This window comes from Etheostoma cragini, chromosome 19, assembly GCF_013103735.1.
Source record: "Etheostoma cragini isolate CJK2018 chromosome 19, CSU_Ecrag_1.0, whole genome shotgun sequence".
In the NCBI taxonomy this organism is placed as follows: domain Eukaryota; kingdom Metazoa; phylum Chordata; class Actinopteri; order Perciformes; family Percidae; genus Etheostoma; species Etheostoma cragini.
Genome location: NC_048425.1, coordinates 18,651,391 through 18,664,967, shown reverse-complemented (window position 1 = coordinate 18,664,967; position 13,577 = coordinate 18,651,391). Strand labels below are relative to the sequence as shown.

At 43.9% G+C, this 13,577-nt stretch overlaps 1 protein-coding gene across 2 annotated transcripts; it reads right to left on the bottom strand.

Annotated features, from left to right (window-relative positions):
- Nucleotides 1-427: 427 nt before the first annotated feature.
- On the bottom strand, nt 428-13,231 carry LOC117934949 (transmembrane protein 151A). Of its 2 annotated transcripts, XM_034856976.1 has the most exons (7): nt 12,721-13,231; nt 7,287-7,415; nt 4,838-5,173; nt 3,845-3,979; nt 2,944-3,083; nt 2,800-2,839; nt 428-1,711 (listed from the first exon to the last, which is right to left on the bottom strand). In XM_034856976.1, the coding sequence occupies exons 1-7, from the start codon at nt 12,787-12,789 to the stop codon at nt 512-514; spliced, it is 2,049 nt and encodes a 682-aa protein (XP_034712867.1). In that variant the 5' UTR covers nt 12,790-13,231; the 3' UTR covers nt 428-511. The 2 variants fall into 2 exon arrangements, with proteins under 2 accessions (XP_034712867.1, XP_034712868.1); XM_034856977.1 differs by lacking the exon at nt 7,287-7,415 and having other exon boundaries at nt 12,721-13,227.
- Nucleotides 13,232-13,577: the final 346 nt, after the last annotated feature.

The following is a 13,577-nucleotide window of genomic DNA, read 5'->3' as shown; positions in this document are numbered from 1 at the left end:
CAACCTACTATCGTTAAACTTCTCCTTCTCCCACTCCTGTTCTTGCATAGATATATCTGGAAATAGTCATTCCCATGTTTTCAGTCTCTCTGTTCCTGGATTGGTCCCCCTCTCTCTCACAAGCTCTGTGTATCAAGGTCTCCATGTTATTCTCTGTATCGGCCCTCATCTCCTTCTGAACAAGTGTGTTCCTGGCTTTTTACAGAATGCACTCCTCTCCTCTTTCCCTTTTGACACCACGTCTTTCCCTCACCACGGCTACCTTTCCCCCCCCTTTCCTTCTGTACTTCTGTCGGCCACCAAACTGTTCCTCCCTCTTCTGGTTTGCAGTGACTGAGTCCTCTGGTCTTTCTGGGGTTGACATATCATTGTTCAGGCCTATCGTATCTGTGGATGTCCCTCGTCTCCCTCTTCTGCTTTGCTGTGACTGAGTCCTCTGGTCTCTCTGGGGTTGGTATATCACTGTTCAGGCCTCCGTCTCCCCCGGCCTCTGCCCAGACCTTCTCCTTTGTCACATGTCGTCTCCAGCATGGCAGCTCTCCTCTCCGTGTATGATGAGGACGGGGAAGAAGAATGCGTCCTGGTAGGAAGGCGGACGTTCCCTCCCTCCCCCGTCACCCTCCCTTACCTCGCCTAACCCTCCACTGTCTTGCTCTGCTTCTTCGTCCCTCTCTCTGTCTCCTCTCCGTCTCTCCTCTCTTCCCTGTTCCCTCCTCGTCACCTCCTCCTGCTGCTGCTGCTCCTCTTCCTCCTCCTCCCCTTCTCCTTCTAGCACTCCTCTGGTCTCCTCGTTGTCCTGTCTTGAACCTAGTCCAAGGAATCCTCCACCTCCTCCTCCGCTCCCTCCCCCACTTCCTCCCCCATCTTCCCTACTTCCTCCCAGCCCACCTCCCATGCTTCTTGAGTGAAACAGGCTGTTCTGGCGCACTCCCCCCAGTCGCCCCAGAGAGAACCCGCTCCGACTGAGAACCAGCCTTCCTCCTATACCCCCACCCCCCTGCCCCACTGCCCTGATCCCTGCCACGGTAGCGTTCAGGAGGGCTGTGGTTCCCATGGGGGCCCTTAGCCTGGAGGGAAGACTGGAACTGGACGTGGTCCTCCGGCATCGGGGGCAACTCTGGAGAAGGTAAGCCGAGTTGAAGACAACAGGCAGAGCTAGAGGAGGCGGGTTGGTTCCCTGGCTCGGGGTGGAGCTCGTAGGACCAGAGATGGGTGTAGACGCGGTAGGGTTAGTCCCCACGCTCATGTCCAAGTCCATAAGGAGGGCCTCTGAGTAGCTCGGGACCATCTGTTGGTTACAGCGAATGTGCCACTCCAATTCTGTCATGTCCACCGTGTTGACGCGAGAGATGGCTCTGTAACTCCCATTTAGACCAGGGTGGATTCCATTCTCTGTCCCTCCTTCAACCCGGTCCCCTCGTCCTCCTCCGCCAACTCCCCCTCCTCCGCCGCCGTCCTCGTCCTCCCCAAACAGCTTCTCCACGTGGTAGTGGACGTACGCTGTGCGATATTCAGACACAACCCGCAGCGGCCATGACAGGAGGAAAGCAGAAGCCAGCCAGAAGACCCTGTGCCGAGAAAACCAGGGCTGGTGGGCGGGATCTGGGAACGCCAGGATGTGTTCACGGAAATCTACGTTCTTCAGGTGCATCCCCTCTCTGGCCTCCATGTAGTCGTCAAGCCCCTCGTTCTCTCCGAAGAAGCGTGCTCGCTTGGAATAACGGAAAGGGAATATGTAAGTGTTTGAACCGAAAAGAATTGACAGAAACCTACTTCCCAAGCTAAGGAGCATATCTTTAACTAACTACAGAAGTGTGTGTGTGGGGGGGGCATGTTAAGAAAGTGTCATTCCTAATTAGTACATCCATTGTGTTTTATTACCCCAAAGTGTTGAGAGTGAGAATGCTAAAAGAAATCTGGAGTCTATGTTGTCACGAGTTCCATCCAGTGCTGATATTGCGGCAGAGTGTTTTATTTATTTTCAATTCAGTTTTCCATCGGCCTGTGGCTCTGTCTATTTGCAGTGCGCAGTTGTACATTCCTGTGGGTCGCTGACTTTCATTTAGTTGAACAAATATTTTGGGTGAACTTTGAGTGATTATTCCTGTTTGCAGCATTATACAGAATGGGTTTGGTTTAATAGAATGGATTATCAATCATTCGATGGTTTACTTTAGCACATTTCATTAGTTGTTTTTTTTAATGGAGTTCTGTAAAATATTAGTTTTACAGGGTTGCCTAGATTAGCGCAGCTCACCTGATCATGCAGCACAACTGATCATTGAAACTGTATTGATGATGGACATACACTGTGTTCTTTTGCCCAATTAATAGGGCAATAATAATAAAAAATTTCAGTTTGGGATTTAGGAACGTATATTTGAATCATATTGATGGGCTGAATGAATAAATAAATAAAAATAACTATTTCCCAGAACTCCCGGAAAATGGGTTGTCCGGGAAAGTTTCCGGGAAAAATATGAAATGGGATCATCAGCTGATGAGGAACATAACTTTTTGCCTGCCATCAAGTATTTAAAGGGGCAGTGTGTAGGATTCGGGGGCATCTATTGACAGAAATGTTACTTAAAGGTCAGACTTGAAGGTCCTCACAACTGCTAGATGCTTCTAAATCCTACACACTGGTCCTTTAAGGAGTTCTCATTAAAAAATATATTAAATGTCAACTGGAGCTGATTTTTTTTTTTTTATAGCTACAGCTCAATCTGCCTAATGATGGCATTTATATAACAAAATTACTTGTGTTTACTCTTATATTATAAAAAAAGGAAGTATTACCTGGGTGAGGTAGGCTGCTTCAGCACGTGCACTGGAGAAGCTAAAGAACACAAACGTTTGTTAATAACTCGATTAGCATCAAAAACACTAATCTTCCCCAACACGTCCGTTGGACCGCTGTGGTAAGTGGTGGGGGGGGCGAACCTGAAACACTTGGTGAAACGGAGGCGGACAGCAGGGTGCAGCTGCAGGTCCAGCAGCTCCTTCGACACGTCTTTGACACCATAACGGGCGTAGTCAAACTCTGAACTGGAGGCATGAGTGTTCACCCGCTCATGGTAGACCTGCAGAGAGGAAGGAGCATGGATGGATGGAAAGAGTGTGATGGGAGAGGAGGAAAGACAACAGGAAGGATGTTTCAACTTATTCACATAGTATGTGTCATTATCAAAGCATGGTTACTAAAGAGAATGATATTTTTCTAACTTTCACACAGGTCTGCAATATTTTTACAAGGAGAACTTAAGATGTGCATGGGAGTCATTTTAAAAGAGCTCATATTATGCAAATGTTCAGGTCCATAATTGTATTTTGAGGTTTTACCAGAACAGGTTTACATGGTTTAATTTTCAAAAGAAATATTTTTTAGGGAATTTTCTGCCTTTATTTTCGACAGGACAGATTAAGACATGAATGGGGATAGAGAGAGAGAGCGAGAGAGAAAGAGCGAGAGAGAGAGAGCGAGAGAGAGAGAGAGAGAGAGAGAGAATGACATGCAGCAAAGGGCTGCAGGTTGGAGCCTGGTTCTTCTTCAACATAAACAACATGAAATCCAGGAGAGGGTTAAGTGTTCCTGCTATAGATGTCCCACCGTGGTAAAAAAGATCAGAGGAGGTACTTTGTTTCTCTCACTATGGTCAGTATACACTCTGGAGCTACATCGCCGCCACTCTACCACACATACACACACGCACACACACACACCAATGCACAAGTATATGCACCGCCACTTACGTAGGATACAGAGAAAGCTCTGCGTGGACCCTCCGCAGCATAAAAGCATAAACCAGCCTTTAGTACGTATGTTAAGAGGAGCTCCCCTCACCTGTGTGGTGGTATACGCATCCCCGTTGCGGTATCTTGTCACCTGTCTGGTCCTCCTCACGTAGTGGTAGCTGATGGCCTTCCACCAAATGCAGGGTGTGGCCTGCTGGAGTCTCTGCACACGCTCGTACACTTCCTGTGTCCAAGAATGAAGGAATAATCTAATCATTTCATCAATGTCACATTCAAATGCCAGTTTCTACACCTGACTTTGTAAATCTTTACAAAAATTTTTTTCAAATTATCTGACAACCAAAGCTGTTCAAAATGAGGGTCTACAGTCTAAAATATAAAGATGCAACATTTCCTGAGTAGTTCTTGGCAGTACAAGCACTAACAAACACTTAAGTTCCTATTATGTGTAGACAGCATATTTATTTTAATCTGGTGCTAGTCCAGTGCTGCCAAAGTTTGTCTATGGTGTTCTGATTTTGTTTTGTTTTTATCTCTATTTACTGCTGTCTTAATCATAGGATATGTGCCCCCGGCAGTCCATACTTATGTAAAAACTTTTTCATTTTTGGCAGAGACGAACAGTTACCACTGTGCTTTTGGACCAATGTACTCATGGAATTCCTGATAATAGAGCAGACCAGAATAGACAAAAGATAGACTGCTGCCTGCGGGTCAGCTCATTTCCACATGAGAGGATACGTTTTATTTTAGTACAGAAGGAAATTAAGAGGACAACATTGCTCTCTCCTCATAAAAATGTGAATACTTCTTATTAAACTGCACGAAACCTATCTAGTATTTCTCCTGTGCAGACATTTATAACATTACTGACATTTTTTTAATTTAAAAGCCTTTTGCTGACACTATCATACTGAACAGGTTTCTATGAGTAAACAGATTCTGCTGTTTAGCCAAGGTCATTCACCTATTCCTAGACTCTGATTGCAGCAGTAGACTCTGCCGTCTGCTTTAGGTAGGCCTTTTTCCAAGCTATTAGACCCCCTTGTTCAATGCTAAAACAGTTTTTTTTAACACAGACCTGGAATTCGGCATGAGCCAGCATTGCCGTCTTGGAGAAGCAGTGCCAACACTCGACCAAGTAAACCACATACAGCATTGCCAGGAAGGCCAGCGGGATGTAGACGTAGCCGCTAGAGCACGGACTCTCCAGGTGCAAGATGTCATTATAGTAGGCCGCCGAGGTGGCATCGCCGTCGGCACCGCGAGGTATGGACGAGCTGAGAACGGACACGCGACAGAGAGCGCACCAGGCGAGTGTGGCGAAGCAGCCGTACATGAGGAGGGTCAGGAGGAGGCACTTCCAATGGGACTCCCGACACAGGGAGGAGCCCAGAGACTGTTGGACTGGCCTTTGCTGCGGAGCCAAAAGGAGAGAAGAGGATACATGTTAAGATGCTACTGACCCAATTTTAAAGGATTAGAAAACTTGGAAAAAAAGGGACATGGAACTAAATGTCATGTTGTCAATGAATCTTCTATTTTTGACAGCTGATGAATGGTCACTTTTCCTCAAGCCTTTGGGTTTTAGTGAAATGTCTCAACACATATTTGATGGATTGCCATGACATTTGTTACAAACAATCCCATGCCTTACAGGATGAATCCTAATGACTCTGGTGATCCCACTGACTTTACCCCTAGCCCCCTCTTTAGGTCAAAATATCTGTACTTTGGTTTAGGACCAAATACCTGCAGAACTAATGACTTGGTACTAGAATAATAAGATCAACTGTTTTTTTAGTCAACTAGATGGAAAATTTAAGTCAGATGATGAACAAACTAGAGACATTTGTCCAAGTAAAGCCCCAAGCATGGCTGTAGACCTCTATAGACGTTCATTCTGTGCCCCCAACGTTATGGAAGTCACCAGATTTTCAGATTTTTGAACCTGTTTGCCTCATTTGAATGATACTAAATTCTCACTTAAAATCTTCCTTCCCATTACAGTTCTGTTTTTAGCTCTTAATGCCATGATTAAATATCTTTAACAGTCGGCCCTTACTTTTGAGCTCATTTCTATCCTATTCTAAGATTTGACAAATTTCTACATTGTTATGTTGACAGTTTTAACATAATAAATAATACAGTAAGCCTTACAATGTTAATATTTAATCATGTCTGACATGTGAAAATGATTACAGCTATGGTGGTGATGGAGAATGTTAAGTAAGCGACACAGATGTTGTGTAGCTGGAACCTCCCCCCCAGTGACTTTTTGATAATATCATAATCATCCTGTTTGTATTTCAGTGCTGGTGTGTAAACTGAGGTCTTGAACAAAGGAGTGCATTACACCACCCGTTACCCATCATAGGATAAGTGCTGCACAGACACAGCCTTTACCTCTCTCTAAGTGCACACGTTGAGAGGGCCCAGCCCCCCCTGCACTGTGAAGAAGACATCACATTACAGTGCACTCAAACACACACACATATGCATTAGATGTGCGGACATACAGTAGATGGTGTAATGTGGCCCTCTACTCTCTCGTCATCTCGCTCTATCCACGCAGATGCCATCACGCACCTTCTCAGCATTGTAATGCAGCCAACGGCGAGTATGTGAATAATTTAGATGAGAACAATACTTCTAGACTGTTCTCCAGCTAACTCCGCTCCAACATCAGCAGCGTAACACTGCTGCTTCATTTTGTGTGTGTGATTAAGGAAGAGAGGGCTTGGGCTTGTGTGTAAAAAGCTTGTGTATTATGCATGTTGTGTATCATAGAAACAGGAAAGAGAGAGGGACACACAGTTAACATACACCTGTCATCAGCTTTGTTGCAAGTGTAGACATGAATGAACACTGCTAAACAAATGGGATGACACCAGTGTCCTCTCCTCCTTTGGCCAAGTCTGTCTGTCCTGTCAGCCCCCCCCCCCTCTCTTTATCTCTCACTCCTATAATGCAGCCCCAATTTGCTTTCCACTTGCATATTGGTCTGGCTGCGACACGCCTCGCTTTTCTTTTTTTCTCCCTACTGTTCCTTTAAGGGCAAGTAGTGAAAGGCAGCCTGAAGGGCACCTACACGCCACCAGTCCAGCATCTCTCTGCAAGAGCAAAACCTCCAACTGCACACATCAAAAAATGTCTTTTCTCTCCACATCCTCCATCCTTTCCTTACGTAATCTTATTTCTCCTTCCCTGAATCTTCCCTCCGAAGCATTTACTCGCCAATCCCAACCTCAGTCTCCCCTTCCCTTTCATCCTCAGCCCCACGTCTCCTCGGTTACATCCTCTCTGGAAGTCTGTCTCTAAGTGGATTGATTGGGCTAAAAGTGTAGTGTAGAAAGAGAGGGAAAGAAGGGATGAGGAGCGTGAGAGAGACAGAGTAACGGTCATGAACTTTTCATGAATGCAAGTATGAAAGGAAGCAAAATGAGAGCGAGAGAGAGAGAGAGAGAGAGAGAGAGTAAGAGAGAGAGAAAGAGAGAGACTTAAGGGAGAGCAGCAGTGACGGACTGCACCTTTCTCCAGGGAACTTCAGTGCCAAAATCCATCCGGCTCCTTTCCATTCCTCTCCTGCCCTCCCTCCTTCTCTGTCTGTCCCATTTTGTCTTGCTGGCTCCAATTCTCTCTTGTCTTTTTTCTCTTATCTTGTGCAATTAAATGTTGCCAAAAAAGAGGTTATTCTAGCAATAAAAAATAGAAAAAACCTGCATTTCCTCAAGACTCTGCAGCTGGTGTGTGCCCAGTGAATCAGCCAGGAACTCAGGCAGGAGTCAAATGATTTCTGCATGCAATATTTCAACACAAGCAGTCCCCCCCCCCCCACACACAGGTAAAGACCAGACTAAAACATAAACCTGTGACATCGCTTAGAGCACCTATAAATAAAGGAATACAAAATTAATGAGAAATACACTGAAAATAGGACATTTCTGTTAACAAACTGTGATATGAAAAATTATTCCAGAATTTATCTTATGAAAAAAACAGTAAAAAGTGGTATTCAAAATTTTAAACCAAGTGTAATACCAAACATCCAACTAAATGTTGCACATTCGATTAAGCACGGTCTTCACTAATAGCTTATCACATTCTTTCAAATCTCAATAAGTGAGTTCTGAAGAATCGACAGGGGGACTCTGGGATCTGTGGTAGTTTATCAATGGAAACCAACTCTTGTTCAGGTTACTCGGCTCTGGGCTCCCTCATGTGTGCCAGTCTAGCTTTGATCTGATCCAAATGCCTCTTTAAGGTGCAACCACAACTAGTGACCAACGGAGAGGCACTTTGAGCCGAGTAAGTAGCTTCTAGTAAACACTACGTCTCCTAGTGAGAAACTCTGCATCCCATTGGTTGTCTCTGGATCCTCTTTCTGTTTCAGCTGCCTCTGTTGAGCCAAGACTGCAACAGATCAAAGGCAAAGCTCACTCTCCTTGAAATCATTATGAAAAGAAATCTTATAGCCCAGCCTGGAGGGTGTCAGCTTTCATTTTTGTCATACTTAAAGCTTTCACCGCCCTTATTGCAAGCTCTATTGAAGAGGGTTGATACGGGGGGGTACTTACACAACACTTTCTTCAATAATGTTTCATTAATAACTCAAACTCTGCCTGCATTTGCATAAAACACAGCATTCAACTGACAAGATTCTGCTGGGCTGAAAATGCTTTTACTTTGCCATATTGTCTCTATATTCTATATGTATGTATATGTAAATATATTCCTTAGCAACAACACTCACTAGAGACAGCCATCTGGAGTCCACAAAGCTGGCATGGACTACAAGTTTTGGTTTTTTTGAAAACACATCACACACCTTTGTTTTCAAAGAGGCTTTTTTAGAGCAATGCTTGGATCCTGAAGATCCTGAGCATGCTCTGGTTATTTCCTGCTGCTACTAAAACTGCAATTGACAGAGCTTTTTCATTAATAGGATTTGCTTCAGCAGATCATTTCTCCAAATTCAATCATCGTTCTATTATCTGGTCTTGTAGCATTTGCTGTAATATGGTGCTGCAACGGAGCAATTCTGCCGCATGCTGTACGTAGTTACTGTATGTGTGCACAGGTCCAATTTGATTCACTTATTTACAGTGTCACTGGACTGAGGGTCAACATATGCCTCGATATTAGAACTAGCTAGGGCTGCATTTCTAGTAGAGAATGTGTATTCCTCTCTTTCCCTCCCTCAGTCTCTGCTCATACTGATTCAGCTGGTTAGGTATGACTGGAGCAGCTATAATTAGCAATACCAGCATGTGGGTGGCGAATGAAGTGAGGACAGGAAAATGGGTGGTTGATGACTGCAGTACACTGTTGTTCAACACGATTGGAGGGAGTCATTTAGGAAGTCAAGTTTCTATTACCTGGGCTGCAACAACACATAACTCATCAGCACTTTGTGTGTTAGGAAATATGAATGGGTCATTATATGGTCACTGTGGCAAAATAATTATGCCTCCATTACAAATAATTACTTTTAGAGTGTGTTCAATTAAGACTAATTATCCACCAACACCAGTTATCAGCAGGTAAGAGACTGCATGTATTTATAAATGACATTAAATGATATAAATGTTACAACACAATCTTTTCCTATGGGCTGTTTGGCCTAGTGCTAGGCTGACGTGCATGAGGCTTACCCGCGTCAGAGCTTACACAGCGGAAGTAAAGAAGACTTTCCTTTCTTTATTCCCATCAAGTTGTGTAAATGCTCTGTCCCCGTCTTAAATGAAATGTCAACGGGGGCTACGTATCGTCTAAATATCTGATACCAATACCGTATTAAATGACGAGGCATTTTTTGATACTCGTTGCTTAAATAGAGGCAATAGAACCTGAAAAGTATTGAATTGGGTACCCAGCCATACCAAGTTACGAGTGCCAAAGCACTAAAATGCACAGGCAGCCAGACTTTGGACGCCAGCACACGTAAAAGACTTTTCCTGAATTGTGGTTATGTCGTGACAGATGTCATTGAAAGCAGCAGTCAATATACATGTCAGCTTAAATTCATGCGTTACATTACTAAATGTCAATGGTGACAACTGAAATAAAGGACCAAAACATCCACAAAATTCTCCAACAATTCCTGTAGCAATCTACTATTCTACTGTCCGTGGGTTAGGGTTCTATACTAAACAACCATACTCATGGACAATCTGTTCTCCAATTACACTTATTTATAGAGACATTTTGCTTTAGTTTGTATTTTGATTAACTGTTTTGGCTTTGAATATCCTATGAACATATTCTCCTTATTAAACCAGTGCTTTACATTACATGTCTGTTCCATATTGGTCTATGTCTGCTATCGCCTTCTCCTCCTGTATTCTTAATTATCTAATTTCACTAATCCAATTTCACTAATTATTTATTAATAACCCTAATGGCTATTCTACACATTGTTGGCCTTCTTCATGATGGCAGCCAGGCTGTTATGCACTGTTATGATTTTTTTTTTTTTGCAGCCTGCCTCCACACTGGATTTGATAGCCATGCCCCATTAGCTGTGAAAATAACAATTAGGTTTTCACAATCCGAAATCAGCTTCTTCTTTTCTGCCAATGAAAAAGCATTTTTTGTCCATTGTGTCGAGGCACTGTTATATTTGGACTCCTAGATGTTTGTGTGGCCCAGTGGCAGGGATTATTTGGTTTGTAGATATATTTGTCATACGGCATTTTGTTCTTATTTTATACAGTTGATTTCTGTCAGAATGAACGTTTGATACATGTATCCCTCCTCCACCAGCAGATGCTTTTTCTTGATTAGGACTTTGTTCTGGTTTATCTTTAAAACTTACATAATGGCTCTGATGCAACAGACCTCTCTGCTAATGGAAATACGTGCATGGAGGTAGGCATGAATAAAAAATGCAATTTTAATATTAATCAAGTGGCTCTACTTTATTTGTCATAATGCTTGTGTGAGTGTGCATGCCTACCCATGTGGGCCAGAGTTAATAAAGTTAAAGTGAAACATGAGTGTGCAATTGTTAGAGAGAGAGAGAGAGAGAGAGGTATACTCTATGGTAAGCAAATCTAAAAAGGAGACCAAGATGAGAGAAAGTAATGGAAGCAGAGAACAGATGACTGAATCCATTGCACTGTCTGCACTGCAGGCATGGATAAAAAGACAGATGATGAGAGAGATGGAATAAAGTGAATGCTACATATTATGTGTTCAGGTCTTTAAATTACCACCAGCCAATTGCCAAATGCTTATAAAGACATAAACCTCCCCTCAACACTTTCAGTGAGTTGAATAAAATTGTGATGGGCATTGCTCACCGGGTTCTGACATTTCTGAGACAAGAAATTCATCAAAAAATAAATCAAAAACAAAGAAAAGTTTAGTTGCAGCCCTAAAGCTCACATCTAGCAGATGTTAAGGTGGAACCAAGTTCCTGGTACCTGGTGTGACACCAACCCATCGCCACTGGTACTTGCGGAGTAATTGACACCTGTATAGGTATTGTTCACCTCCCCATTAGCTGTATAGCCCGGTCCTTATATACCATTACAGCACATGAACACACAACTCTGCTCTTTCTCCAGGGGATATGGACTGTTATGTTAAGTGGTGGAAATGGAAATGGTGGTGAGAATAGTTATCCATGGTTATCTTTTCCTGGCAACAGACTCATATACTGTTTGAACATGCAAAGCTCTTCTCTATTTTTTACACCTATACTAAAATGGTGTTTTTGAATATTTCTGCATTCTGGGGTCCCCAAACAGTTCTGCAATTATATTAAGTGGGTATGACTAGAAAGGTGAGACTCTTGTGGATTTAATAAGCCCAATTATATTCATGTGTGATGATGTTAGTTCCCATAGTAGCCATTTCATTGTAGTGAGACCAATTAGTGAAACTTGATGTCATTGTATAAAATGACCTGTTGAGAAACACAGCTTCATTACATTCTATTATGTATAAATCTTGAAAAATTAGAGCTAATAGCTACCGTGTAAAAAATTAATAAAAGAAATTCCCTTGGGGAGCAATCCACCAGAGTACCCTAGGTTTGGGCTAAGCCCCGAAACACCTGGTTCCGCCCCTGATAGACAGAGTGGTAAATTGCTTAGTATACGAGTTTACATGGTAAAGACGTTTGTTAGTGTGGCGCTTGGGTGTGGAAGGCAAGGTCTAAACAAAGTCTGATTCATGGCATCATACTGTATGTGTAAACAAGATGCATATTCACTGTGGAAGGTCTTTCATTATAGTGGTTCAGGAAACAGAGAAAGACTTCTCAGGAGGGTTAGTAGATGTACTGTGTATAAGGACAATCTGCTAAGGAGATGGGTAGCCTCTGTTATCAAGGAGTTTGTCACAGAAAAAAAACACACTGCTACCCGGGTCTATCCTATTATTATAACTAGTAAGTCCCTGTAAAATAAACTAACTTACTGTCCTGATGAGTTGTACTGTGTTCTCAACCTAAAAAGGTGGGTGTGTGGTTAATCTGTGACGTCACCCTCTAGTGTATTTCAGTGGTGTCAGCTGGTAAATGAACACACTCTACTATACTGAAAAAGACTAAACCGTCTCTCCCATGAGAAACACGCCACAGTACATCTGTGGCTCTCTTTTCCAGACAGGGTTTTAGGGTTCCCTACCCTCTCCATTTAGCCAAAACACAGCCTCATCTCCAGTCCAGTTAAAGCCAAGGTCCTGTCCAGTGTCCTTGCTATTATACAAATCATGAACAGGCATTTTTTGTCAATGAAAGACCAGGAGTCGACATAGTCTACAGTTTGGCACACCTGCTGTAGAAATCACGGGTTGTTTGGTATCGACCAGCAATGACATCAAAATAGAGGCCGGTTCAAGTAGAGGCAAAACGATGATATGCGCAACTTCACGCTACCTGAACTCTTTCTATCCACGCATAAACAACCTTGTATACCTCGCAAAAGGGAGACAGAAAAAAAATGTCCTTCTTACCTGGTCTCGTCCTGACCCTTCGTCCAAAATGGGCTCTTCTGCGGTGGCCGTCTCCTCCTCCGTCTGCATTTTCCCTCTTGCCAATCCTTCCTTCCTTAGAACCGGGCACAGGCAGCTCCCACCCCGGCAACGTCCGAAGGAAGGGACCTCCCCGGCGGGGCAGCAAGCTCGGTCACCCCATCCGCCGCAAGTCGGTATCCAATTTCACGATGGCGGGGCCTGCGGCAAAAAAGCATCGTCTACTCCGGATTAAGCCCCCCCAGCTTTCTTCCGTATCGTCTCCCGTTGACCCGCTCAGTGTTTCTCTTCTACCCGCTCCATCCCTCGCCTCTCTGGGCAAGGCAAGATGTGACTAAGCATCCAAAGTCGAAGCCCGTCGCCCACCCCTCCAAACCGTTTCGCTGCCGCTACTTCTCCCTCTATGATGCTCTGCTACGAGTGTGCGTATGTGCACGTGTGCGCGCGTCACCGACAGCGCAGGAGAGCCAACCGGGGCCAAGGATTTCACAGGCTGCAGCTACACAAATTAAGGGAGACTCTCGTGAACACAAACCTAGTAAGCGTGGTATTAAAAAAGGTCAATGACAACTACAAGGCATCGAGGAAGACTGACATTATTCAGCTTAGTTTCGACCGTTGTTTGGTTGGTTTGTTTTAGCCACTGTTGCACCTTGTCTTGGGTCTCCGCTGACGTCATTTACCAACACCCCCCCCCACACACACACACTCTCCCATTTATACACCTGAGCAAAGAACACGCACGAGTCCACCTTGTGGAGAGACACACTCTCTCAGGCAGACACGTTTCTTAAAAACTACTGCTAAATTAAAATGGACACAACTGGCATTTTTACACA

Coding starts and splice junctions, on each gene's coding strand:
- LOC117934949 (XM_034856976.1), bottom strand. CDS start 12,789: ATGCAGACGGAGGAGGAGACGGCCACCGCAGAAGAGCCCATTTTGGAC. Junction 7,416..12,720: donor AAGGGTCAGGACGAGACCAG/GTAAGAAGGACA, acceptor TAATTGCACAAG/ATAAGAGAAAAAAGACAAGA. Junction 5,174..7,286: donor CTGAAGTTCCCTGGAGAAAG/GTGCAGTCCGTC, acceptor TTGGCTCCGCAG/CAAAGGCCAGTCCAACAGTC.